The sequence below is a fragment of the Myiozetetes cayanensis genome, unplaced genomic scaffold (genome assembly GCF_022539395.1).
Source record: "Myiozetetes cayanensis isolate MyiCay16 unplaced genomic scaffold, myiCay2020 scf2-11, whole genome shotgun sequence".
Classification (NCBI taxonomy): domain Eukaryota; kingdom Metazoa; phylum Chordata; class Aves; order Passeriformes; family Tyrannidae; genus Myiozetetes; species Myiozetetes cayanensis.
In genome coordinates, this window is record NW_026087411.1 from 68,607,541 (window position 1) to 68,634,386 (window position 26,846).

A 26,846-nucleotide genomic window follows, 5' to 3' on the forward strand; every position below is an offset into this window, starting at 1 on the left:
TACTTAATAACATATCCAGTAATGAAAACAAAGGATTCTGGTAGTTTTACAACCATTTTGCTCTTAAGAATGTTATAGACTTCGTATGTGAAATTACAGAAACTTGAAACTAAAAAGACCAAAAGTAAAAATGTTATTTTTAAGTATTTATCTTCCTTTGATAAATACAACTGTGGTCAGATCATTAGAAGTCAGGGGACAAATTCACTCAAGTTGCTAATGCTCAGGATGCCTTCTATCAAACTGTCATTCCTTTTCTTAAAAAGCCTACAAGGAACAAGACATAAAAGTATCTTGCCCCAGTCAAATAATACCTTCACATAATCCTGCCAAGGCAAACAGATGATGCAATATGCTACAATATTAGTGACCATAAATAATAGTTTTCCTGACAATCAGAAAACTAAACATCCTCTAGGTGCAGGTTGGTAGAAGCCTCAAGAAGAACACTTACACTTTTCATAGCTTTAATATATCCAGATACAATCAAAGTATTATGAAAAAATGGGGATAGGAAAAAATTTTTTTGTTCTTGTTTGAGGAGAAAAAAAAAACAACAGCATTTCCACATGGCAAAGATATAACTCGGAATTGTTTTTTAAACTACTCCTTAAGAAGAACAAAGACTCCTTAGTACATGACTAGCAAATTGATATTTTTAAGTATGTTTTCTGCATTTTTTTAAAAAACTAGAATAAAACTTAGACCAAGAAGTGAGAATTACCTTATTCTTTTACAAGTTGTTTTTTTTTTAAGGAGGTCTCTTCTCCCTCATCTAATTTTTATTCTAGAAATCACTAAAACAAAACAGAAATAGTTCTTCATCACAATGAGAAGGTCATCACCTCTGATACAAGGCCTCTTCAAAGAGGTTGAATATCATAAGCTTTTGCACATCTAAAAACAGCTTTAAATACTTATCAGTCATCAGGCAATCATGAATCATGCAATTAAACATCTTTTGAATAAAAAGATTTAAGAAAAACAGTGTTTAGATATAATCACTTACTGAGAATTATCTGGATATGCTAAAGTAACATGCCATTCAAAGTAAGTTTAATGTTCTTGCAGCTTTCAACAAAGGGTTCATCCATCACAAAAGATTCTTAGAAAAACAAAGTTTCCACTGGATACAAGAAAAGCCCTCGGAGGTATGAATAAACTGGGTGAAAGAAACAGGGAGAGGTCAAATTAGCATACAGAGAGTAGTTACCAGCAACATCCAGAAAGAATCCGTGCTGAGTCTCTGCCGCTTGGCAATATTAACTAATCACCTGGAAAAGGGAGAAGGGCTAAGAGACAAAACTCCTTATCTTAAAACACAATTCAGGTCACTGTAGCTGAAAGGTATTTTTTTGTTTAGTTGGCTTTGTGTGTTGGGGGATTTTTTTTTTTTTAGAGAGAATACATATGGATGATTTAATAATTTTTTTTTTACTCTTCATCAAACATAAATAGGCTCCTAAGGTTATGAGAAAGCACATTTAGAACATAAGGAAGAGTGACTTATGTTAAGAAAAAATATTTAACTGTGCGTCCTCTACAACCAAGTGTTCTGAAGTCCACAGGTATTAAGTGCCCTTTGAAAAAGGAATTTATACCAGTTGTACTTCTGTCTCTCCAAGTTCAAAAATTGCTGACTGGCCGAAGGGGAGAAGGTATATGGCAGGATAGATTACTTTTTAATCTTTGAAAGCATTAGTTACTAGTATGAGATACAGAACACTGTCTTAATAGTTTCAAGTGAGAAAGTCTCTTACTAAGCACTAAAGACATACAGCTGGTTTTACAAGAGATAGCAGGTTTGCAAAGAAACACTTCACATGCACCAGATACAACACTGGAAGGAATGACTTATCTGCTGAAGGACAGGGCTGCTACGTGCAGGGACCTCAATGCTGAGAAGTGGGACAACAGCATATAGAAGGAACTCAGAGGCAGATGTAAAAGTCTTGCACCTGGCATGAAAGCCAGTACAGACCACAGGTCAACTGCTTAGAAAGCAGATTTGCAGGAAGGGACATGGACACAAGTTGAATCTGAGTCAGCAGAGTGCCCTTCAGCAGTAAAAACTGTCTGTGTTCCAAGTTACTTTAGCAGGAGCATTACCAGCAGGCTGAGGGACATGGGCATTCCACTTTCAGGAGGCTGTATCTGGGATGCACTGAGTTTTCTGCTCCCCAGAACAAGAGACAGACATTGATGTATTGGACTGAATGCAGGAGAAGGCCACCAAGGTGACTGAGGGTTGGAGCACCTGACATAGGAGGAAAGGCTAGGAGAGTTGGGTTTTTTCAGCCTGAAGAAAAGGATTGGGAGGCACGAGCAGTGCAGATCTTATTGACATCTACAACTGCCTAAAAGACAGTGAAAGTGTAACTATGCTGCTCAGAGGGGCACAGCTATTACACAAGAGACAGAAGATGGAATATTGGACCTCTATCTGAACCCAACCGAACAAGGGCCCAAGTAACCTGATCTGACTGAACTTGTTCTGAACAGGGGGGACGAACAAGACAGTCTCTAGAGATCCTACCCAGCCTACCATTATTCTGCAATTCTACAAATACAGACATCACAGCTGGAAGAGTTTTCACAAGCACTGCTATTTCCTCTAAAATCCACAGCCAATGTACTTCAATGGAAAGGTCATAGATATTTCTTGCAAATTAATAGGAGTGTCCATGCACTACAAATTGAGATTTTGGAATTTTTTTATGTGATAAGTTTCTCATCTCCATAGCTACCAAACACAAATAGAAGATACAACAAAAATAACAACCATATATCTTGATAAATTAAACATCCCTTAGTTTACCCTAGTGGTTTGTTCCCAAGTAGCTCAAGTTGATAATCGTAAATATAATCTCAATTTTAATAGTGAAATTTCTGCCAGAAAACTACAGAATCTATTACATGTTACCACTGAAGATTCTACTTTAAAAAACACAAGTTGAATTCAACTATTCAAAAAATATTTATAATCAGGTTTAGCACCAAGTTAGTGGCACAGTCATGCCGCTGAGCACATTGACACAACCACACATTAGTCACAACAACTCCAATCTCATTTAAAAAAACAAAAAAACAAACAAACCCAAAACAAAACAAAAACACCAGTAAATCACACAGCCAGGGATGTAGGCAGTTATTTGTGTGCAAAATAAAAGCTACCACTGCTTATCAGTGTCATGGTCTCCATTTGCATTCAAAAGTTAAAATCTGCAAGAAGCTTGTATTGAGGTGGGGGTTGGTCTCCTCTCCCAGGTAGGAAGTCACAGGACAGAAGAAAATGGCCTCAGGTTGTACCAGGAGAGGTTATTGGGAACTGGATAGTAGGAAACAATTTCTTTCCCAGAAAGATTGTCAGGCATTTGGGAAAGGCTGCCCAGGGAACTATGGAATCACCATCCCTGTAAGTGTTCAAAAAACATGTGGATGTGGACTTACAGACATGGTTTAGTAGTGGGCTTGGCAGTGTTGTGTTAATGGTTGGACTCAATCTCAGAGGTTTTCTCCAACCTTAACAATTCTGTGATTCTACAATATAGGTATAGACTCTTTTCCAGAACTTTTGAGGAACTAACTTCTTTATAAAATTCAGAATTTGAACTATCTTGGTTTAAAACAAACTTTCAAGTGTTCAAGAAAGATATAAAGCAATTCTCATTAACTCAAAAACAGCATTAAAAAGACATTGGGAAATATCAAACCAAGGAAGTCTCTACCAGCAGTAGTCCAGGAAAGCAAAATACTAGTTAGAGTACTTACAAACCCCAGGACAACAGTGGGGAAAACATAACAGTTCAATTTGCTCTGCTTCTGATAAGCTGTGCACAGTGCAATGCCCCTAACTTGAAAAGTGCCAAGAATAATCCATTTTCTTATTTGCGCTACAACTGCATGTGCATGGCACAGAAGACCCATAAATATGAAGTCACACACTTCTGCATTTTGCATCAGTCTACTAAAGAATTTAAATAAATCTAATTTTAATTACTCTAATACCTTAAATATCAGAATTCAGATCTGCAATGACAAATACATCCATTATTTTTTCCCCTAAATGAATGTATTTCTACCATATACCGCTTTAAAAAAAAAAAAAACAAAACTAAAAAGGCAGCACTGGGGCTGCACTGTGGCAAAAACAAATCTGCAAACAGCAGGGTGAGTTTGATTCTTTTGTACTTTCCTAAAAGTATGTGTGTGCATTCAGCAACAGAAGTCCCCCTGTGCAAAAGGAAATGCTGTTTTCTGCTTGTGTCAAAACTAAAACATCATGTATTTGAAGCAAGTACCTGTGGCACTCCATGGCTTTTACATGTCTATTGTTATCAGCCCATGGATGATACCTGAACATTAACTGAAGGAGTGCTCTGAAGCCTCCACACCCCCTCCAAATAAAAGTCGGACATAACTTACTGAGATCACTTTATACTTAAAGAATATTAATAGTTGTGTCTTTGTATGGCAAGTCTGCTACATCCTGATATTTTGACAGCAGTTAAAAATAAACGGAAGGAGAATAAGTAAAGCCTACTTCTTTAAATTGAGGAAGTTTCAAGCAGAGATTCCACAATGAAAAGACTGTCTACAGGAAAAAAATGCAGTTCTCATTGACAGGCAAAAACATATTGCATGAGACAATTACTTCCAATCAGAGTACTTAACCCAAGTTAACGCAGGGTATTGTCATCACTTTGGCAGAATCCCTGTGGAATTCTGATCAAAGATGTAATCTAGTAAACATAATAATAAACAGTGTAAGAGAATCAGAATGAACATATACTGTTATTTGTAATGACCAGATACAGAATAGGAATTTGACAGAGGCAAATACAGATTTTTATAGCCTCCAAAAACACAGAAACTGCCCATAGCAACAAGCTACAGAGATAGAAAAAAACCATCACGCCAGAAAGATCCAGGAACCACTTAAATTATTCCTTAGTTATCCTGTAAATAGAAGATGCTGAAAATATGTTAGGCATTTTATTCTACAGGGAAAAAAATCTAGGTGTATTTGAGGCTTGTTTATCTAATTATTTGTGGGCTCTGAATACTTACAGATATATGTGGGGGGGAAGAAGTCTGCTGCCAGGCAAAGCAGAAGACTCCAGTGAGGTCAATGCAGCAAGTGTGGCTGCTGAGCAGGAGCTATGAATGATGACTCCTAATAACCCCTTTTTCAAGATGCTCTCCAAAGGCAAAGAAGTAAGGGCCACCAGCAACAAGGGGCATGACTTTCAAATACCAATACCCTAAGGACATAAATCACAAGGCCATGCTGTTATTTTAGAACAAACAACAACAAAAAAAGTATTTTGAACACTGACCTGCCTAAGTCATGTCAAATAAAGTAGAATAAGGAAAATTCATGTAAGGTCTAGAGCTAAAGAGCACATGCCTTCCTCTATGTCCAAATTAAGAGTACCAACCCAAAATAACAGTTACTTCAAACTCAAAAAGGTTTGGTCATTCAAAACAGCAGTACCTACTGTATCTAACTGCACATATGTCCTAACTCTGTACTGCCAGAAACAGACAAACTTAAACTTCAGTTGATAAATTACAGTGAAACTCAAAGGTGTCCTAGTTTTGGCTGTGATTAAACCACAGCGTAGAGGAAAAGATAATATCTATCTTCACTGCATACATTTGTATGCTGCAAAGTTCAACTGCTATAGTTACAAATAAAAGACTGAAAAAGCTCAGCTTCTGTTCATTTGTGGTTACACTTTTTTAATAGTTCACTAGTTCTGACAGCTCCATAAACTTACAAAACTAATTTCTTTAAGAGCTAAGATCTCCTGCTCAGCAAGCAATTATCCCAAGATTAGTGTCTGGTAATTTATTTATTCCCTTCAATGAGCAGAAATAATGGGAATTGGGTTTCTGTGACTTTAAGCAGTTCATGCTCAGTTACCACCAGATGCTCTAAGTCATCACAATGAACCAGAGCAGGAAAATGCTTTAATTGGATTAAGTGTTACCTTTACATTTCCCTCTTTCCAATCAAAAGTGGAGAACATCTTACCTCATTTAATGTAAGAAATACAAAAGTAAATGTAATAAGACTAGTAAAACTATTAAAATAACCGAAGAGCATTTCCACTTTCCTGCATTTCTTCTCTAGCTTGAAAGCTCAGAAAAGCAGACAGTTGCAAACAGAAACTATAGAAACCAGTGCTTCATCTTGGCAATTTGCATCAGTAAAATATTGAGAGCTGATACATACAGGAACTAGGAGACCTTACATCTTGATGCTGAAGATCAACAACACAGTGAAATCTTGAGATAAGTAAGAATGTTATCTAGACAAATTAAGAAAAAACCTAAAACAGCCTTGGAGCTGTTTTCTAATAGCACAGCACTGACCTTTCCAGATGCTGCCCATATACAGATAATAACTGTTAAGAAAAAAAGGAAGTGGCCCTTCATTAACAGGCCACAGGAATGCCACGGGTTGCCTACACCTGTTTAAACCAAAACCAAAACCAGGCAGCATGCTATTCCAACAACCTTTTTTTCATAGCAATGGTCTATTTTCAGAGAAACTGAAACATTACGGAATAAAAAAAAAAGGCAGAATGTTCAAGTCAAGTGGAAAAAAATAATTATTTTCATATATAATATATATTTGGCATATATAAGAGTGAGTACAAATGTGATTAAAATCAGGGCTTTTTACATCAGGAGATCAGCATGAATAACGTCTAAGCCTCCAGATTCAATTTTTCTATTATTGTTCTATCTAACCTGTAACACCAACATAACCTAAAAGAGACTACAAATTCTATGTTATAGCTAATACTTTCAAGTTTTAATCACTAAAATGTTTCAAGTGTTTTCCTTAGAATCAGAAAACATTACCAGAATGATTCCACTTGTATTTGCTAATATCCAGTTAAATCCTCGTCAGATCATCTACTTATTAGACAGTTTCCTCCTAAAAACCAACCAAATACTTGTAAATGAAATTTGGAGATCTTGATGAGATATAACTAACATATGACCAAAAGTCTCAAATAGTATATTAGCCCAGCCAACACTTTAAATAAAAAAAAAAAAAAAGTGTTGAATGGCAGGTACCAACTGGCATGTCTCAGATACTTTGGCAAAGCATTAGGTTCTGCCACGACAAATTTCAGGGAAGCAATGCACTGCTTCAGAGAGGAAGCAATTTACAGCTCCCAACCTCAACCAAATGTGGAGCTCAGCATGAACTCCCTCTCCCAGAGACAGGACGTAACTGACTGGCACTGTCTGGCCTCTGTGTATGCCAGGGGCTCTGCAATCCTGCCAAGACCAAGACCAGAACTGGAAACAAAAAGGTTCTGGAGGGGGGTGTGGAAGGGGGAATTCACACCAAGCAGCTATAATTTGTCTCCAAGAACATGCTTGAGAAGTCTACCACTGCTGGCTGGTAAGCTTCAACTTTCTTGATGTTCTCACATTGATTTTTTTTTTCTTCTCTGTAGCCTAACTTTGCTCATCAACAAACCACTGGCCACAGTCATGCCTGGAAAAGCTGCCTACAACTGCCTCATATTTGGAAGCTACTCAAAAGAACATAGCACCCACAAACTGACAATCACAGTCTAACTGCTGGGAGCTATAAAAACAAATTTAAGCATTCCAAATACAAGATGAATTTACCTTTGCTTTGAGGAATCAAATCATACAGAAGTGTTGGCCATACGAAAGAAAGTCAGCATCTGCCTGTTTTCTTTATGCCATGAAGTAAATTCTAGAGTAATTAGAAGCTGAAGCTCATACAAACATCACATGGAAGACAGTTCAGCAAATAGAGGTAAATTCCTAACTACATACTACTTCAAGAGCATCAAAGAGTTCTATGGGGCATTGCTTTCTGTATCGATCTTACCAGGCTCTGATAAACCTTCAAAAGGAAAGATAACTTTGACAATAAGCCCCCTAAAGATTCAACTTACTGGTTTGTAAATGTGGGCTCTAACTAGCATGCACTGGATTGCACATCAGAGTGGATATTGTTAGTCAGAGCAAAGACCATACAGATATAGGACACACTCACAAGTGTATGACAGTATTTTTTGTTGTGCCCAGGGTCACTTTTGTTATGCCCAGGACACCTGGAGTTGGATTCAACTTCCATGATAAAGCATATTAAAGGACCTGAGTGTAGATGCCCATGTGAATACAGAGTCAAAGCTCCCACTAGAGCCATTGGAGATCCAGTCAGCTAAGCTAGGGTAAACTGCAGAGTTTCAGCCCACCCTAAGGTTAAAGCCTACATCTGGCCAGCTGAGTAACTCTCCACAAACCACTGAATGAACTGAATAGATCTCCATCTACTATAATCTGCCAGTTGAATTCCTCACCTTGCCAGGTCTCTCCAGGTGTAACATCACCCTTTCATATTTTACATCACTATTTGAAAATGTCACCCAACATTCCAGTGCAGCAAAGCAGACAAGCAGAGCAAGGCAAAAAAAAACCCCACCAATGAAGGCAAAATGCACATTACTGGTACAGTGTGATGCAAAGCATCACAGAACAATCAGCACCGGTGCCATTTAGAAAGGCTGCATCTCACCTCAGTACATATCATGCCTTTCAGAACATAGCAAAACACTCTGATAACCCCATTTGCTTCAGGACTCCCATAGTGACCCAGATAAAAACAAGAAAAAAAGGTAAGGAGGGGAATGACTATATATAGTTTGCCCATTTAATATTTTAACACATGTCAGATATAACTACTGAGGGCAAAAATGCAACTATAATACTTCAAACTGATACTCCTTAAATAGAGTCTAGCATATAAACAGATTAGTTTTAAAAGCCTAGGTACTGTTTTCTACCACAAAACATTTGTGATATCTTTGTCTTACACTAAACTGAAATTCATGACTTACAGAGTTGCAAAGGACCTGTGTCCATCTAAGCTAAACCAATTGCACATAGGAAAAGGCTTTTCAATTATGAAGTTGCTTCATAAAAATTGAAGACAGTAGCTAAAGACAAAAAATAACTGCTAAAGCAAATAACAATGTCAACAGAATAGCACAGTTGTAATTAGAAGCAGTACAGTCAATTTAAAAGGCAAGTCCTTAAACAAACAACCAAATAAACCTGTGTGGATGCAGCATTCTCACTAAGCTTAACAAGACGTCTCACTTTTAAAAATAAGCAGATTGATTTTACCTTTTGATCTCTTTCGCCAGGCCTAACAATAGGTTGAGGTTCCTTTTTCCTTCCTCTGCATTTCCACTAGTCCCAAAGTCCCCTCATTTCAACTACCTTTATGTAAACACTGCTAAGCCATTCTTTAACCATCTGTTAGATTCCCATTAAACATTCATGTACTCCCCAATCACGAACTCTTAAATCACACAACTCAACTGATGTTTCACACAAAGCTACACTCAACATTTCACTAAAACATTGGCCACTACAGGTATTTATTCAAGAAAAATTATTTTATTCATTATTTCACACTTGGTGGCAAGATTACCTTAAAATTAATTAATCACAATCCCAAGCCATAAGTTTTGCACAAAGACATGCGGTAATTCTGGTTGTAATGGCCTGAGAGAAAAACAATTAGTTTATAACCTTTGTGAGTCTTTGGTCAGGAAATTTTAAGTTAAGAAAAAGCAGAGTTTACAAACTAAAGGGTAAATCATATCCTGGGGTGCATCAAGCACAGCACTGCCAGGCAGTCATGGGAGGTGATTGTCCTGCTTTGCTGTGCAAGGGTGCAGCCTCACCTCAAGTTCAGTATGCAGTTTTGGGTCACAATATAAGAAGGGTGCAAAGTTATTAGAGCACAGCCAAAGGAGGGCTACAAAGGCGGTGGAGAGTCTAGAGTGGAAACCGTATGAGGATCAGCTGAAGTCACTTAGCTTGTTCAGCCTGGAGAAGAGAAGACCAAGGGGAGACCTCATAGCAGTCTACAGCTTCCTCATGAGGGGAAGAAGAGGGGCAGGTACTGATCTCTTCTCTGTGGTGAAGAGTGACAGGACTTGAGGGAATGGCGTGAAACTGCCTCAGGGGAGATTTAGGTTGGATATTGGAAAAACAGTCTTCACCCAGAGGGTGGTTGGGCACTGGAAGAGGCTCCCAGGGAAGCGGTCACAGCACCAAGCCTGACAGAGTTCCAGAACTGTTTGGACAATGCTCTCAGGCACATCGTGTGATTCTTGGGGCTGTCCTGTGCAGGGCCAGGAACTGGACTGCGATAATCCTTGTAGGTCCCTTCAAACTCAGGATATCCTACGATTCTGTAATGGAGAGCTCTGCATTACAGAGCAAATCCACTGCCCTGGGTAAAAATAAAGTATGTAGTCAGGGTCTGTAGCTTGTTAGGAAACAGGTAAGGTATAGACAATATAGTGGGCATTAAGGGGCAACCTCTCCCTCTACCCTAGTTGAAGGGTTTACAGACTTTTATGACATATAGGTCAAATATGTATAAAATTAACATGTTACTTATCTACCAAGCAGGATGCAGAGTAAAATTAAAAGACGAATCTTAAGCTTCAGAACAGGAAGTAGTTATATAGTTAAGAATCAATCATGACAACATATATTTTATCATAATCATCAATAGTATTTAATATCTTAGAATGAAAAAAAAAAAAGGCATGATTTACTTTATTTCTGATAAGACCTAATAAATCCACCAATTGGCTACAATTACACCAGCCAGAGAGTCACAAGCTCAGTCACCTTGTTCACATTACTGATACTACTCGTTTCTAAACTGTTAATACTCATTTCTAAATATGACCATTCCTAATTATCTGTTAGACGCCACTGAGCCTCCTGTACTTCAGATTTTAGTTTAACACACAAAAGAAAAGCGGTAACCAGGTTCTAAGGCAATGTGATCAAGCTGTACTATTGTAGTCACAGAAATTGCTCTCTTCCAAAAAAACAAAAAAGTATGTTCAAGAGGTATTCCAGAACAGTTCATGCAGCACTCTATAGGGTTCTGCAAAAGCTCAAGGAAAGCAGAGATCTAATACTTTTTTGTAAAGCATTGTCTTGATAAAAATAATGGAAATCCTTTCATTCTAAGAATACTGTTTGTAATCCCCATATCTTCTGCATAGGAAACACTGAGCAGCAATCTCATGCAGAGATCCTATCCCAAAGAACTAGCTCTCGAAGTTTCCACAGAATCCAAACTGCTTATAAACAAGGAATTGTGAGACATGCTAAGATTGATCCCCTTCAGAAGACAATATAAAACTTTGAAATGAAGTTTTTATCCTTTTCATTCTAGTCCTTTATTTGAAGCCTAGAGGAACGTTCTCACATTAAGAATCCATATCCTTTTTGTTTGAAACTCCAAAACAACCACACAGGTCCAGATGCGGGCAGTTTTAAAGAAATGATACAATTTTTTCACCTGGTTTTTAAACTTACTGTTTATAGCACCTCAGCTATCCTGATCAGGAAAATACATACCTAGAATATTGATAGGTAGGACAACACAAACTAGAAAAAAAAAAAAAAATCTCAATTGTTCAGAGGTAGCATTGACAATGTCCCAAAGAACAAGCAGCAGAGTAGTTTGTACGATACCCACTTTTCCCTACCTGTATTTTCCTGATTATCCTTAATAAACATAGTTATTTTTAAATATTTTAAAATTTTGACCAATTGCTGAAATAATACATGTTTATCTAAAAAAATTATTAATACAACATACAGTTGTCACAGACCTTGATGCTGAGACTGAACCTGTATCACGTAACATACATTAAATGCCTTATACTACATCTACAAGATCAATAATGCAGCATGAGGGAGCATAAATTTCATGCAACATACTATTTTCTTTGCCTAATATCAGAAAAAGCAATAAAAATTCAGAACACCAGAGTTGGGTCATTCTGACTAAACTTCTGACTATGCAAGGACTAATATTTTCCATACCAATTTTGTGCGGTTCTACTCCAGCCATCCCAGTAATCTACCCAATTCTATCTCAGTGCCCCAACACACACATTCAAGGGTCAGTGATTTCACCGCGTGAAATTAATCGTTCATTAAACTGCTGCGCCATTAACAAAATGCTTTGATACATACAGAGGTGTAAGAAGCTGTTAATGCTTCATGCTTCAATCTGTAAAAAATGGGGTTACTCTGATAGGATTAGAAAATACATCCCAGGCTTGCACATTTTATTTCCAGAAGACTCCCTAGTGTTGATCTAATTTTCTAGATCACTGCCAGAACCCAGCTGTGTCAGAAACTATAAGTTGAGAGTTCTAATTTCCTTCAAGTCTGGAATGCAATGTTGGGTTTTGAAGAGCATAAGTTACATAAATGTTTCAAAGGTAGGAAATTAAGTTACAAAAGAACAAAGGGCAATTTCAAATTCCCTTTTGTGTGCCAAAACCATAAAGGCTTTCTTCAAAGTACATGCCTTCAGTTTTGTCACACAATGACAACTTAGACCAATGAACTCAAGGGGCCACAGGCAGTATTTTCACAAATGAAATGAATGAGAACCCAAAAGTCATCACATAAATAGCACATTCAAGATTTGAAAAAATATTATCTAGCAACACTACATCAACTTCCTAATAAGGCTGTTACTCTGAACCATGACACATACCACTGACATGTCCAAAATAGGCACCACAGTTCAGGCTCTTGATTTCAATCTCACATGCTTTGAGGTTAAGAGCATCTTTAGGTAAAGCACCATTACCACACCTTCTTCCCTTTCACAAAAACAAGCACCATTATATAGAAGCTGACATCAAACCACTTTGAAACTACTACATGTGCTAAACATGGATCAAACTGACAACAAGTAGGCTTTAGTCTCACCTGTGTAACCCATTGAGACTGTTCCAAACCAGCATGTTCTCCAGCATGTTTAATTATAACATAGGATCAGGTTATTGTTCAAGTAAGCCCTGGCTGTGTAGGCCAAGCACACTTAGTGTTTCCAGCTCTTCTGACAAGAGATACAGGCCTGCTTGGACAAACCAAATTGGTTTCTGTTTCATACCAATGTCTTTGTTGTTCAGCTGTTCATTCTCTATGTGCCTTAGCTGCCATCCAGATTCCAGTCTAGAGCAGACTGGGTAGTTACTTAAGAGGAGCATGGCTGGTACATGCCTGGGTATAGAAAACTAACATAGACAAAGTCACAAAAGTCAGTCTGAGGACAACAGGGGGTTGTAGAGTGCTCCTACCAGAGACAGCACGAAAGCCTACAAAGATGCAGCCCATCTCAATGCTCATTCAAGATTACTTTTTAATGAATACTAACCAGCTCTTTGGAGCCCCTGGTGGTCTAGTGGTTAAGGGCGCGGCGCTGTCACCGCCAAGACCCGGGTTCGATTCCGGTCAGGGTCACTCCCGGGCAGGTGGGGCTCGTTAGCCCTTAAAGGCAACCCATCTACATCCTAAGGACCTCACTGCCACCATCCAAGCTCGCTTGGCCCCAGCAGATGAACCTTAGGATTAAAGGGTGGGCTCAGTTCCACGCACACTGTGTCTCACCTAAAAAATCCAATGTGCAGGCTGGAAGGTGTAAAGACCTTCCCCGGATCTTCGCTCGAAGACTGGCCATTATTATTATTATTATTATTATAACCATCTCTTTTCTTCCTGAAGTCTTCTTAAGCATTCTGTGCAAATAGTAAGTGCTGAAGCTAGGACTTGTCTAATTAGAACAACTCTTTCTGCTGCTGTAGTTAAGTGATGTGTTTGTTTGGTTTTGGTTTGGTGGTTTTGTTGTTGTTGTTGTTTTGTTTTGTGTTTGTTTGGGTTTTTTTGCAAAAGAGCAGCTTTCCTACCTTATACACAAGAACACTGTTCCTGGTCTCGTATAATGAACTTGCAATTATGAAAGCTATGTTTTGTTCCAAAAGAAAGGATTGTTCATTCATTCTAGACTGTAAAAGCCTAAAGATCACAATTTATTTAGAACATTATAACAGAGTATATTATCCTTGCTCAGTTAGAGCATTGACAAAATACAGCTAAAATTATGTGGTATCAAGATACTTCTTTACAATGAAGTAGGAAGACTTTTTTTATTTACCCAATGCATTTTCTATTTGCCACATTTTTATTGAAGTATCTTGGAAAAAATGGCTAAAACCCAGAGCAGGAGCCAAAAGACAATCCTTACTGCTGATTTTACAAATAATTTCCCAGAGGACAATAGCTAGAAACTAAGAGAATTAAATTAATAGCTAATACGTTTTAAATTACTGGTTATTCTTCCTATCTGTTTCTTAAAAATGCAAAAGAAAAAACTATTGAGGTACTTCGGACATATACGTGAAGTACAGCTCTGCTGAACAAAGTACACTGCAGAAGAATATAAACAGCCAAAGAATTCACTACTTCTGCTTATTCAGGAAAAGGGCAACAAAAAAGTTGCTTTGCAACTTCCAGTCTAAGTGAGACTGTGTAACTTCCCAGTAATCCCTTCCTGTGTGTGGGAACTAACACTGATGATTTTTAAATTGGTCCCATCCTTACTAAAGGACTGCTACTCTAACTTCGCTATTAAAACCAGTCATTCCTTTCCAGTTCCCATGAAAATTAACGGCAAGATATAAACCAGAGCTGCTGTTATTGTAATAAATTAGATCTCTGGAACTAAAACAGATAGTGTAAGATCACAAGAGAATGTTTTCTCATAGAATTATCCTTTCTGTGCATGTTTGCTGAACATTGAACTGCAGTAGTCTAAGTCTGCATTGTTTGTTTGTTCACAAAGTGAAAGAATTTTAAAAAAAACATCTGTGGAATATAGAAGAAACAACCTATATAATTCCTTCACATAATGAAGGAATTGACTATTCTAATGTCAAGCAGCTATATAAGTGCTGCATTAGCTTGGATGCAACTAATCAGTGCATCTCCTTCCATGGAGTTCACAGACCAGAAACAATTTCAAATTGGGTAATTACTTGTTGAGTATTATAGACCAATGTTTATTGAAAATGTTTATGTGACTGATCAAATACTAATTCTCAAATGTTTTATAAGTATTAATAAATTAATCCACAAATTTAGAAGTGAGGAAGTGAAACACAGATTAGGATAGTCTCCAAGCAACAACAATGCTACAGCTAAATCTGAACTGCCACTGGGTTCCTCACCTAAGATTATATGTATGTGGCTCTTCAGACAGTAGGTAATACGTATATAAAATTCAGCAAACATTAAATACCAAGTTTCATATTACTGCTGAGCCCTCATATCATGAAAGGGCTGACCTAGAGCACAGCTCTGACAGCAGAGCCAAGGCAGCTGGCCAACAACAGGGCACAGCAAAGGGGACCAGCTGCTCTTCTCAGAGCAGCCAACACCTGCTCGCCAGTGGTGCTGCCACAGGGCACAGTCCCCAGCACACACTGCAGCAACTGTCCCTCTGACACCATAGATCCCAATTTAGGCTGCGCTCCTCAGGAAGGATGCATGGAGCAGTTCTGGGGCCCCTCACTGAAGCAGGCAGGCACTCAGATGCCTAAGGAGGTGAGTACTTGCATTGCCAGGTGAAGGGAATGTGGGAGGGGGTCAGAACACCGCACAGCACTGGAGATGGCAAGAGATTGACTTTACGTTACTCTCTCTACCTCAGGCTTCAAGAGTCTGAAACCCCAACTATGCCAAAGGTGGAGCAAGTAGTCTTCTTATTACTATGAATCCAGCAAAGGACTGCAGAAATGAGAAGGGAACTGAAGCATCTGATGCACAGTAAGAGGCTGAGAGAGGTGGAGTTACTTAGGTTCAAGAAAATGCTGGGAGGAAGGATGGCAATCTTACCAGCATGCATAAATACTTGATGAGAGGAAATCAAAAAAAGCTGAGCCAAACTCTTCTCAAAAAGAGCCAAAAGGCACAAAATGAAGGAAAGAAAATTCCATTTAAATGTAAGAACTGTGAGGGTGGTCAAACACTTGCACAGATAACCCACAGAGGCTGTGGAGTCTCCATCCTTGCGGATGGTCAAAACCTTCCTGGGCAAGGTCCTCAGCAGCCTGCTCTAGTAGACATTGCTCCAAGCAGAAAGGCTACGGTCTTAATCATTTTGTTCTTATTTCTAATTGCTGAATTAACTCAAACTTGCTAAAAGAGTAAATAGACAAATTGCACTATAATAGTTTAAGAATAGTCTACTATGTTTCTTCACAAAAAAAAGAGCAATTACATTTAAACGTCAAGTTGGCTTTTAACAGCACTCATCTCAGGAGCTTAAAGAAACCATGATAAGAGAGACAGAAGATTATCAAGAAACTTAAAGTGTCTGGACACAAAGCAGACTGCATTGAAAAATGAAATCAACTTTACAATAGGCAAACCCTAAGCCCTGGTATATCTAGCTAAGTCCAAGAAGAAGGTTTATTAATAAACACACACATTTTACTAACTTCCCCTTTAGATGGCAGTTATTTAGGCCAACTAAAAATGAGGAAGGGAGTTGAGAAACCTCAAAGAATGGCAGCCAAAATGGATGAATAAGATGACACTGAACAGATTACAGGGATCAATTAAAGAAAACAAGGTTGAAGAGCAAGGAGCAATGCACACTGGAAAACTTCAAAGTCAGCTGAGCTCCACTGACTGCAGGTACTAATAATAAGCAGCAAGAAAAACATTAGGTTATGTAAATAATGCAAACTAGACAGCACAATATTATCATAGTACATCATTCATGCCAGAAAATAGCAAAGCCTCATTTTGTAACATGACACAGTACCTTTCTTCTCTGCATTACAGAAGCTTATAGGAGCAGAGATGATGACAAAGAAGTAACATTAATTGAAAGTATGAAAAGTATTTCACATGGAACAAAACTTATGAATAAAGTACAGTAAAAACTTAGCATTTCAGTGGATTTGTATGAAGTTGATTTTAGAGGATACAGTTTTGTCTGACAGGCAGCACACGAAAGCTAATGACTTGAGGTATGTGAATTTAATGCAGTAGTGGCAATAGCCAGCCATCTTTATAGAGTTTTTTAGGGATGTTTCATCCCTGTGAAATTAAAGTACTGCCTCTTAAGAAACCCACAAAAATAAACTGGTAACTAGCTTTCAGACACATTAGGAAGAGTATTCTCTCTAACTAATCAACTTGTTGCAAGTTAACCTGCAGCTGGAACAAAGAGATCTAACCAATGTGAATTCCAATATGAGGAAAAAAAGAAACCACACACAAAAAAACAATCTAACTAGCAGACACATGGCTAATCAGTCTGCAGACAGCTTATCAAGAGTACAAGAGAAGTGCTCCAGAGCTGGAAGTATGAAGATACATGTGCATGTGTGCATGCATAAACAGTAGTGGTATTAACTATTCTGCTCTAAATAAAGACAGTGTACTAAAGACACTACCTTCAACTTCCCAGTTTGGAGTAGCTGACAGGATGACTGGGTCAGTCTTCATTTACATACATATTTATAATCACAAAGCCACGTCAAAAGAGTACAGATTTATGACTGCAACTGAATAAAATTAATCACTACTTTTACATCAGGTTGGTTTTCAGGTTAGAATCTATTGCTGATTCCATGAGCTGGTTTTAATAGCCACACAAACTTGGAAAGAAAGCAGACTAAAGTAGTACTGAAACATATCACTCCGGTATTTTGTGGAATTACGTCCTCCACTGCAGTGTAATCCTTATTGACCAAGGTGTTACACAGTAGCATGCTTTCTTGTACCTCACACAAATTACACCTCTGTATTCTGATAATTTCTATGTTCCAAATTTGATTTCTTTCTTCTTAAAAAGAGAAATAAAAGTCAACTGCTCTCTCATAATCCATGTGACAGTTCCAGATTGCCAAGATTCCCAATTTTACTGGAAACAATATCCCATAATTAGAGATGAAAGTGTGACTCTGAGAGACAGTAACAGAACAAGGGCTTGAATTATAGCAGAACTGATTGGTGTTTTCATCTCTGAAGGAAAACTCAGGAAGATTCAAGAAAAGAGAAAAAGGAAACTTCAAACTATCCTGTGAAATTAAAAAGCCAGCCCTGTCCAGCAAAACTTAGATACCATACACGGCAGCATTCACTTTTTCAACCCTTGTAGATCTTTGTAGCCATTCAGCATTATTTTCTCAGTAATCTGAACGATAGCCTGGATATGATAGTAAAGGCAGAATCCGCCTCCCTGCCCTACTGGACCCACAGCAATCCTAGTCCAGGAGTCAGAAAGGTGCTGACAGTGCTCTAAGCCAGCAGCACGAACTACCAACCATTCTGATGGCCAGATACATCACCAAAGCCTGCATCTCACAGAGCCAAACCAAGGTAGGGGCATACGAGCACACAAGATAACCCGTTCAGGCCAGCTGATGTACTGTCTTCTAGTAACACTGGCTAACACAAAAACACAAGCATGCAGATCACTGATAAGAGAACATATTCCCTGTACAGGGCTGTTTGTACAAATGAGGATGAACGGACATATGAGAGAATAATCTAGCAGAATTACAGAACCAGCACTGTAAATCACAGAACAAGGAGCAATTAAACTAGTTTTATCTAACTTTAAGACTGATATCTAGCCACTTTATCTCTGTTGCCACTAGTATCATAGTATTTATTTGCCTTTTGACAACAGGTGTGTGTACATACACACACAAAACCTTGTACAGTAGAGACATCTATGAGACAGCACAACACAGGACTAGATGGGACTCACACACAGATCCCTAACTGAGATAACAATGGGACCAGCTCAGTGCTCCTCATCCCCATGTGGCAACTCCAATAGGGAAAGGAAGCAAGCCCTCTTCCTGCCAGAGCCCAGAATGGTCCCAGGACCCGATGCTTTTGCTTCAAGGATGATCAGACTACAGCACTTGAGTGCTAGAAGCCCACTAGGTCTGCCCTATTTCCAAGGGCCAAGAGCCTCCTGTATTTCATTGACATGATTTTTTTCCACCCAACTTGTTCTTCAAACACAATGAACTATAAACAATGAACAGAGGAGTTTCCTGAGACTTCAGGTACACCTTTCTAGAAGTTTTATACTTACACTGGGAGCTTTTCCTTCTCCTGCAGCTTATACCAATTAGCTTTTGAACAAAAAAGTAGCTACCCAAGGAAACAATGGAATTGCTTATATAGTGCACTACATGAGCAAGGAAATGAGGTTTTTACTAGTATGAATACCAAAATATTGTATCCTAGTTATGTTCAAATTTTTACATAAAAAATAATTATTATGAGGTGCCCCTTGAAGACATTTGTGAACCCTCTATTACCCACAGCAAAAGTTTTTCCATTACTGGTCCTAAATCCTGAAACAATGTTAATTATAATTATTTATCTTACATATCCAGTGCTAATGCTGCTTCTGGAAATGGCCCTATTGCCTTGTCCGTACTCTTGGTTCCTTCCACTTCTCATCTACAAGGCAGAGTCACTTCTTGACTACATCCTGCTCCATTCTGCCTCCTCCTTTTTTGCCTTTCATACGGATAAATATCCATCCATCTACTAAAACTAATAAAACCAGCACAGACTATGATCCTTAATGTCCTCCCATTTTGCCTTACACTGAGAAATAGGCATACATTTTCAAGATATTACAAAATGCTATGAAGAGATAACAAAAACAGCATGTACTATAACCTACTTAATTCCAATTTTTGAGAAAGACAGCTGGCAAGAGACAACTACTGACTAGTCCCAAAAGAGCAGGCACACAGAAACCTCTGGCAACACATGTGCTTATGGTAGTAGCTGAGTAATCCTGAAGTTTAAAAAAGAGAAACCTGAATTCTGTGGTACTCTGGGTCAAAAGCGAAATTCCACAGACACCTGGGATCCCTGGAGAAATTACCTGGAATATTCACACCTCTCAAAAATCAGCATTTCAGATTCTAAAGAATTTTTTTTTCACAAGAGTTAGACTATTAAAAAAAAGCAAAACCACACAGCAAAAAAACTTTCATTACAAATTCCAGTTTTCCAACTCACTAAACCTGACTCAAATGCAATTTCCACTCCCAGATTTGGGTTGCAATCAGTCCCAGCACAAAAATACCCAACTAGATTAAGTACTATAATCAATATAATGGGAACAATCAGGTTAGAGTTTTCTCCAACACTAAAATCATAGTGACTTTTTCCATTAGCACTGCTTTTTCTTTCTACAGCAATGCCAGCTAATCCATCAGTGTTCAGTAAGAGCTACACTAAGTACAGTTGGCCATTCCTGATCCTAGCTCCCCCTTTTGGTAAGCTAAATATTGTATCAGGATTTTTCAGTTCACATTTGGTCCTACCTTCACAAGATAAAAAAAATAGCAGACAAATAGTTTTTAGGCAATGAGGCTCAACATTAACTTGTCTTTGACAGCTGCTTAGCTCTTACAGTACCCCCGACTCATCAAGGTACTTTTAGGCACTGAAAGGAAGGACATCTCTTTATCTACTGTTCTGCTGTTTACAGGAGACAGTTTGGGTTTTTTTTTTTTAAATTTGCAGTCCTCCTTCACATGAACAGAAGTTGTCTAGCTGATGTAGCTATCTCATGGTATTTCCCCCAACTTAAACCAACTTGAGTTTAAAAAAAAAGGCAAAAAATAGTGTCTTCTGCATTACCCAAACCAGAGTACATCTGATAGAGCAAAACAAACTGCAGCTGCTTGGTTTTTTTTTTGGATTGTTGTTTTTGTTTTTTGTGGGTTTTTTTCCAGATCACTTAAAAAACAGTGCAGGAGGTACTGGCTCCATCCAGGACTCTTTCTGCTCTTCTAAGCAGGATGCAAAAGATCTAGGCTTTAAAGCCAGTTCCCATTTCCCCACACACTCTTTTCTTCAATTGGGCAAACTTTCAAAAACATGGGTGGAGTACACCCACAATCTCGCCTCACTCAAACACCAGTGGTGCAATTACTCTTCTGGAAGGTAAGAGATAATTTCAATCTTTCTCTTGTTGATTATTTTGACTACTGCACTAGTACTTAAAGACCTTTTTTTTTAAGTACATGATGACAGTTTTGAGAGGTTGTTACTACAGAACCAGAAAAAGCAATTACACCTCTGCATCATGAACAGAGTATCAGCCACCCATTTGCTTCTGCATTTCTGACTGGCCAGGGACTCCCAGGTCAGTAATGCAAATTTCACAGCACCGTCTCTGAACCTCTTTCTTCTCCTGTGCAGACTAAGAAGCCCAGGCACTTAATTCTCGATATGCATTTGCCAGCTGCAAAGCAGACACTGCCATACCTGTTGCATAGATGTAGCTTCCTGTCTTTATAGCTCAAGGACACCGTATAACACCATAAACAGTTCAAACTCTGGAGAACACATCACTTAACTCTCCACCACAGCTTTCCTACTTGAATAAAAACACCTGCCTTGGTTTTCTACTTCAGACAAAAACACTGTTATTAAGCTGGGGGAGGAAAATTAGCCTCTTTGTTTCCTACATCTCGACTTCAGGCCCACTTATCCCAGTATTAAGGAAGACATAGATTTCAAAACTCTCTTAAAGATCTGTATCACCTAGTATGTATTGAGAAAGTTTCCTAGAAGGCTTCCACCTCTGCAAGGCTACATAGCTGGAACACCTTTTTTTTGTTTGTTTGTTTGTTTGCTCTTTTGATATTTCAATTTAATAGTTTAAATGAAGCTACCTTTTAAAAAAGCCAACTTTATTTTTTTTTACTATTATAAATTATTATATGCTATTAACTTGTTATTATTGAGAAAGCCAAAAACTGCGTGTCCTCAGCTTGCAAAGTCAAAGAACAAGACACATTCCAAAGAAAACTTACATAAAATAAAATAGAATTTATGCTCACCTTTGAACTAATTGATACTTATGTTTCTAGAGTGATTTAGATCAGTAATGGCAGAATGGATATTTGATTGTGATAGTACTGTTAAGGTCTTTAAAGTCGAGTAAACACCATTAATTTTATTCATGAGTTTTGTGATATTGGTTAGGGCAGTAAATCTGCACATTGACGTGCTCTGTTTAGCAACTGTTAAGACAATTCTTAAGATATTTTAAGTGCTACTCTAACCCACTATTAATTAAGCATTTAGACTAACCATTAGGCTCACGAAGGCAGTGGAATAAAGATTTCCTGGACCGGGAGCTTGCATTATTCCCCATAATGCACGATGACAGACGCCTAAAGACACAGCTGCGGAAGAAGCCAGAGTACACCTGCTTCTATCCCTGCAGCTTTTCCCCCAACATCCCCGAATTTGCTGCCCCCGGCGCTGCCTCGGGGGCACGGCTGCGAGCGTGAACCCACGCCAGGAGACGAGAGGAGCTTCTCTTCCCCCCGATGAAAGGAGTGTTTCCGAGAGACTCAGCCCAGCCCCACGTGCTTGCGGCGGGGCACGGGCAGGCTCCGCCCGGCCCTCACGCCCCTACCGAGGGGTCTCGCTGCCCGCGGCCGGCCCCGAGAGGCTTGGACACCGACCCCGGCAGCGAGAGCGCCGGCCGGGACACCTCCTGCGCCCGGGCTGGGGACGGAGAAGGCCCGAGGCGGAACAGGCTATAAGCGACGCCGACCCCTCCACCGGCCGCCCCTCACCTGTTTTGAAGGCCATCTGCTTGTCCTCGCTGCCGCCGAAGAGCTCGAGCATGGAGACGAAGAGGACCCCGCACGAGTTCTGGATGCCGAAGACGGCGCCGTTGCACCACATGGCGGCCAGCATCACCACCCAGCCCCAGCCGCCCTCGGGGGGCTCCGGCGCCGCCGCGCTCCCGGGGCAGCCCGCGCCCCCGGGGGCCTCCGCCGCCGCCCGGGCTTGGGCCCCGCTCTCGCTGCTCCCAGGGCACCACTCGCCGCCGTTCTCCTGCCGCGGCTCCTCGGCAGCCGACGGGCCGCGCAGGGGGGGCGCGGCAGCGGGCTCCCCCTCTGCACCCTGCGGCTCCAGCTGCTCGCTCACCGGCGCCATCCTCGGAGCGGGCGAGAGACCCTCAGGCGCGCTGCTCCCGCCTTCCTCCTTCTCCTCCTCGCGACCTTTCGTCCCCCGCCCGCCTCAGCTTCTGGCTGCGGCTGCGGGCATCCTGCGGCGCCCCGGCTGTGTCCGTGCCCCCCGTCGATGTGCGGGAGCTAACGAGGCCGCCTCGCACAACACACCCCCCTCTTCCCGCCGCGCCGCCGCCGCTTTATTTTAAAAGGGGGGCTCCCTCGGGGGCGTCAGCGGCATGAGCGCTTCCCTCCGCGCCGATTGGCCGCGGGACGGGAGGCGGGAGAGGCGGGACGGGAGGGGGGCAAGGGGAAGGGAGGCGAAGCCACGCTCGTCTCCAACCCCCCTTCCCCGCCCGCCCTCCAGCTCTGCCTCTCCGGCGGAGGGGGTGGAGCGGGGCGGGAACGCGCCGTGTCAGCGGCGGCGGCAGCGATAAGCGCTCCAGCCGCGGCCGCTCGGGAAGGGGGAGCGGGGAATCGGGGAAGAGGGGGGCGAGGCTGGAAGTCAGCGGTTAACGGCAGCCACCGGAGCTGGGCGGGAGGAGGGAGGCAGGAGGTGGGCGAGTGAGCGCCCCGAGCCCGCACACAGGTACCGCGCACTGCCCTCGGCGGGCGGGGCGGTAAACAAACCCCTGGCCCCGCTCCCGGGCCGAGCCCGCTCCCCACGAGGCAGCGCAGCTGCACCCAGCGCTGTCCCGCTGCGGCCGACCGAGCTGAGGGGGGAAAAGTCTGAAACTCCCGCCCCGGCTCTTTGCAAACAACAAACAAGTAAAGAGAAACCGCCCCAAAATACGCACACCCCGCCACACACGCAGACAAACACACACACACACGCATGCATGCGGTGACAGCCGGCGCTCGGCCCTGCCCGGCCCCCTCGGGCCTCCAGGGAGCTCCACTGGCCACCCTCCTTCCTGAGAGGAAGGCTGCCAACCCTGGCAGGCGGCTCGGGGCCCTCGGGGCATCCGCTGTCCTCCGGGACAGCTGTTCACCTCTCCTTGGGCCACCCTGTGCCAGAGGGGACCATGAGGGAACTGCATCTCCCCGGCTGTCCTCTCTGTGTAAAAACAGAGAAAATACTCTCTGTATGCAAAAGAGGAGAAAATACTGCTCTTGCACGCCTCGTAGCATGTTTCCCACTTGCACGGAGGCATCAACTCCTGACCTTTCCTCCCCACAGCCAGCGAAGTAAGAGGATAGGGAAAGGAGAGGTCAGGAGTGTTAAATGACAAGCTTTTTGACCCATGATCCTGCTTCCAAGCTCTGAGCTGCACATCTGTTCCGGCGTTTGGCAGCTACTTATGTTTTAAGCAGTTTGGGCTTGATGGGGAAGAGCAGCTTCTTGAAAGAAAATCAGCAGATGATATCTGGATGCTTCGTCCTTCCCTGTGAAACCTGGAATGCTCAAAGCAGCCTCTTGCGCTTGTACACCATCTGGATTTTTTTCTCTTAGAGCCTGGGCTGTTACTGCTATATCATCTGCGCCATCCAACTCCTTTGACTACCTGTTAAAGCCTCTTCCTCCTGTTTTTTTTTGACCCTGAATAACCTTCTCCATCCTACACCTACCAGTGGCAACACGAGTAAACAAAACTTAGTCCAAAATAAAGCACAGATCCATAAGACCATGTCTTCTTATTCTGCGCACATTACCCAGTCACTCTCCATGTGAAAAGAAGCAGCTAAAGAAACAAAACCACGTAACAATGTAATGAAAGCCTGTGTAATGTACATTGAGCAGGTGGTTAGCTTTTAGCACTAATCGACCTTTGGATTTTTAATTTTGCATGATTAGTGTGCTCGCATTTGTTTTAAAATAAGTTATTTTTAAAAAGTTTACAAATACATTTATGATTACAGTGAAGTGCATTTTATAAATGCACTAATCTTGCTGCATACTCCATTTGTCTTGTTGCCCATGTGCATCTGAATTAAACATAAAAACATTACATGTACACATACGAGAGCAGTAGAATACGGAAAACATAAAAGCTCATAACAAAACACAATCTAGCTGTATGAAATAAGTAATAATTGTCAAAGCAAAGAGAGAACACTTGGCCGACCATTGAAAAACACATCTGTTCCCCCCCAAGGAACAAGTTTTGATGCTTATGAAAACTCCCAAGCTTATCATAAGCTTAACTATGCTCAATCTATTTCATAAGCAATTTAACATGCAGAAGTTAACACTTCACGTTCTCTAGTAAGTCTTTGTACAGAGGCCATTTTCCAAATCTGTAGAGCTTTCTTACAATAATTTTCCCCACCCCACTATAATATGTTTTGAACAGTTGTGACAGAGAAAACCTTTTTTTGAATCAGTCTTCATTATGTTTGCCAGCAATGATTAACTTAATTAAACTTTCAGTTGCATAAGAATAGACAAAGGCAAAATCCAAGATTGGATCTTAGATACAACTGATACAAAGGAGCACAGTTCTCAAAGTGTAACATTTTATGTTATGTTCCTAACTTTTAGTTGGACTCCTCAGATTACTTCACCTACCTTCCTGAATGGGGGCTGCAAACTGTATGATAGATAGTCAAATCCTCTGGAGGGAAGAACCAGACATTTTTCCAGTTTTGGACAGTATTCAATTAAGCACAAAAGTAATTCCTTCTCTGCATGTTTTTCAACGTAATGTTTAGGTACTGCAGTTTTGTTTCACTGTTTCTTATAAACACTGTAACAACTCCCCCATTCTTTAAGATAAAGGGTGTGTCTTTAAAAAAACTTATTGTGAACATATTGTGTAGAGCTTTCACTTCTGTGCATTTTTTTAAATAGATTCTATTTTCCAGTCATTGAGTGTTTTCTATACCCTGATTAGTAAGAACTAATTATTTTCCCTTTCTCCTCACATTTGGGAATGGAGAGTCATAAAATCTGATTCTTCAGTATATAGAGGTTTTATAAATTTGATGTCTATATCTGTTCTGAATGTTCCTTCCCTATTCTGTACCTTATTTTCCTATTGCTATCTATCTAAACTTAAAAAAAAAAATTGTATTTTTTAAAAATTAGGAGCACATGGGGCCTTCCTTTATGGGCCTCAAGTAGATATCTAGGGAAACTTTGGTACACTCTGCTCCTATCAAGAGCTAAGCCTCTTCCATTTTGAGAGAGGTCTCTTGAGATCTCAGCTATTTCCCTGGTAGTTCCCCAGAACAAGAGCAATAATAGCTTGCTCTTCATAGCCAGATGATTTTCAACCATCATCTTCCATGGAAAATGTACTTTGCAAACAGAAAATGGGCAGGTTTGACTTTGGTTTGATTGCTAAAGTTTTTGTAACCCAAACCATTCACAATAAAAACATTAGTGTTTAAATTATTACTAACAAAGAATTTTAAAAATATTAGTTGAAAAAAATAATACTGAGTATGGAAAGGAAAGCCACCTTTGTGGCTCTACTATTTGAGCCCTGTATGCTCACAAGAAAAACAGTCAAAAAGGAAAAAGAAGGGAGATAAACATGAGATAATTGTCATAAAAAACAGTGAAAATAACCAGGTTAGAGTTATAAAGGATATACCTTGTATACAGGTAACAGTATCTGTTTTAGTTAAATTGTTGTTATGAGCAAGGAAAAAGAATCCCAAAACCAATGGCAAAACAGAGAGAAAAGTGGGGAAAAAATCAAGAGAGGACGGATAAGCTGAGAAATGTGATGTAAGAAAAACCTTGGGTTTGTCTAATATGTGTTCCTGTTTATAGTAATGTACTTATTTTACATGTTTTATTAATACCCTACAGCTCATTACACACAGCAATTGTGCATGCAAAAAACATAATGCTTTGAGACAAACATATGCTATGGTGATACTTAGGTCGTGCCTCTTTTAGGATCAACACATAAAGGCCAGTGCCAAAGGAGGAATTTGCCCTGTCACCTGTGGGCT

The 26,846-nt window shown here is 40.4% G+C and overlaps 1 protein-coding gene across 1 annotated transcript in view; it reads right to left on the reverse strand.

Moving 5' to 3' along the window:
* The window catches only part of SLC16A10 (solute carrier family 16 member 10), a 65,945-nt gene extending 42,788 nt beyond the window's left edge, over positions 1-23,157 (reverse strand). Inside the window, exon 1 of the mRNA XM_050315875.1 lies at positions 22,560-23,157. Coding sequence (XP_050171832.1) covers positions 22,560-22,926 — 367 coding nt within the window. The 5' untranslated portion in view covers positions 22,927-23,157. The remainder of the gene's footprint in view (positions 1-22,559) is intronic.
* Between the last annotated feature and the right edge of the window lie 3,689 nt (positions 23,158-26,846).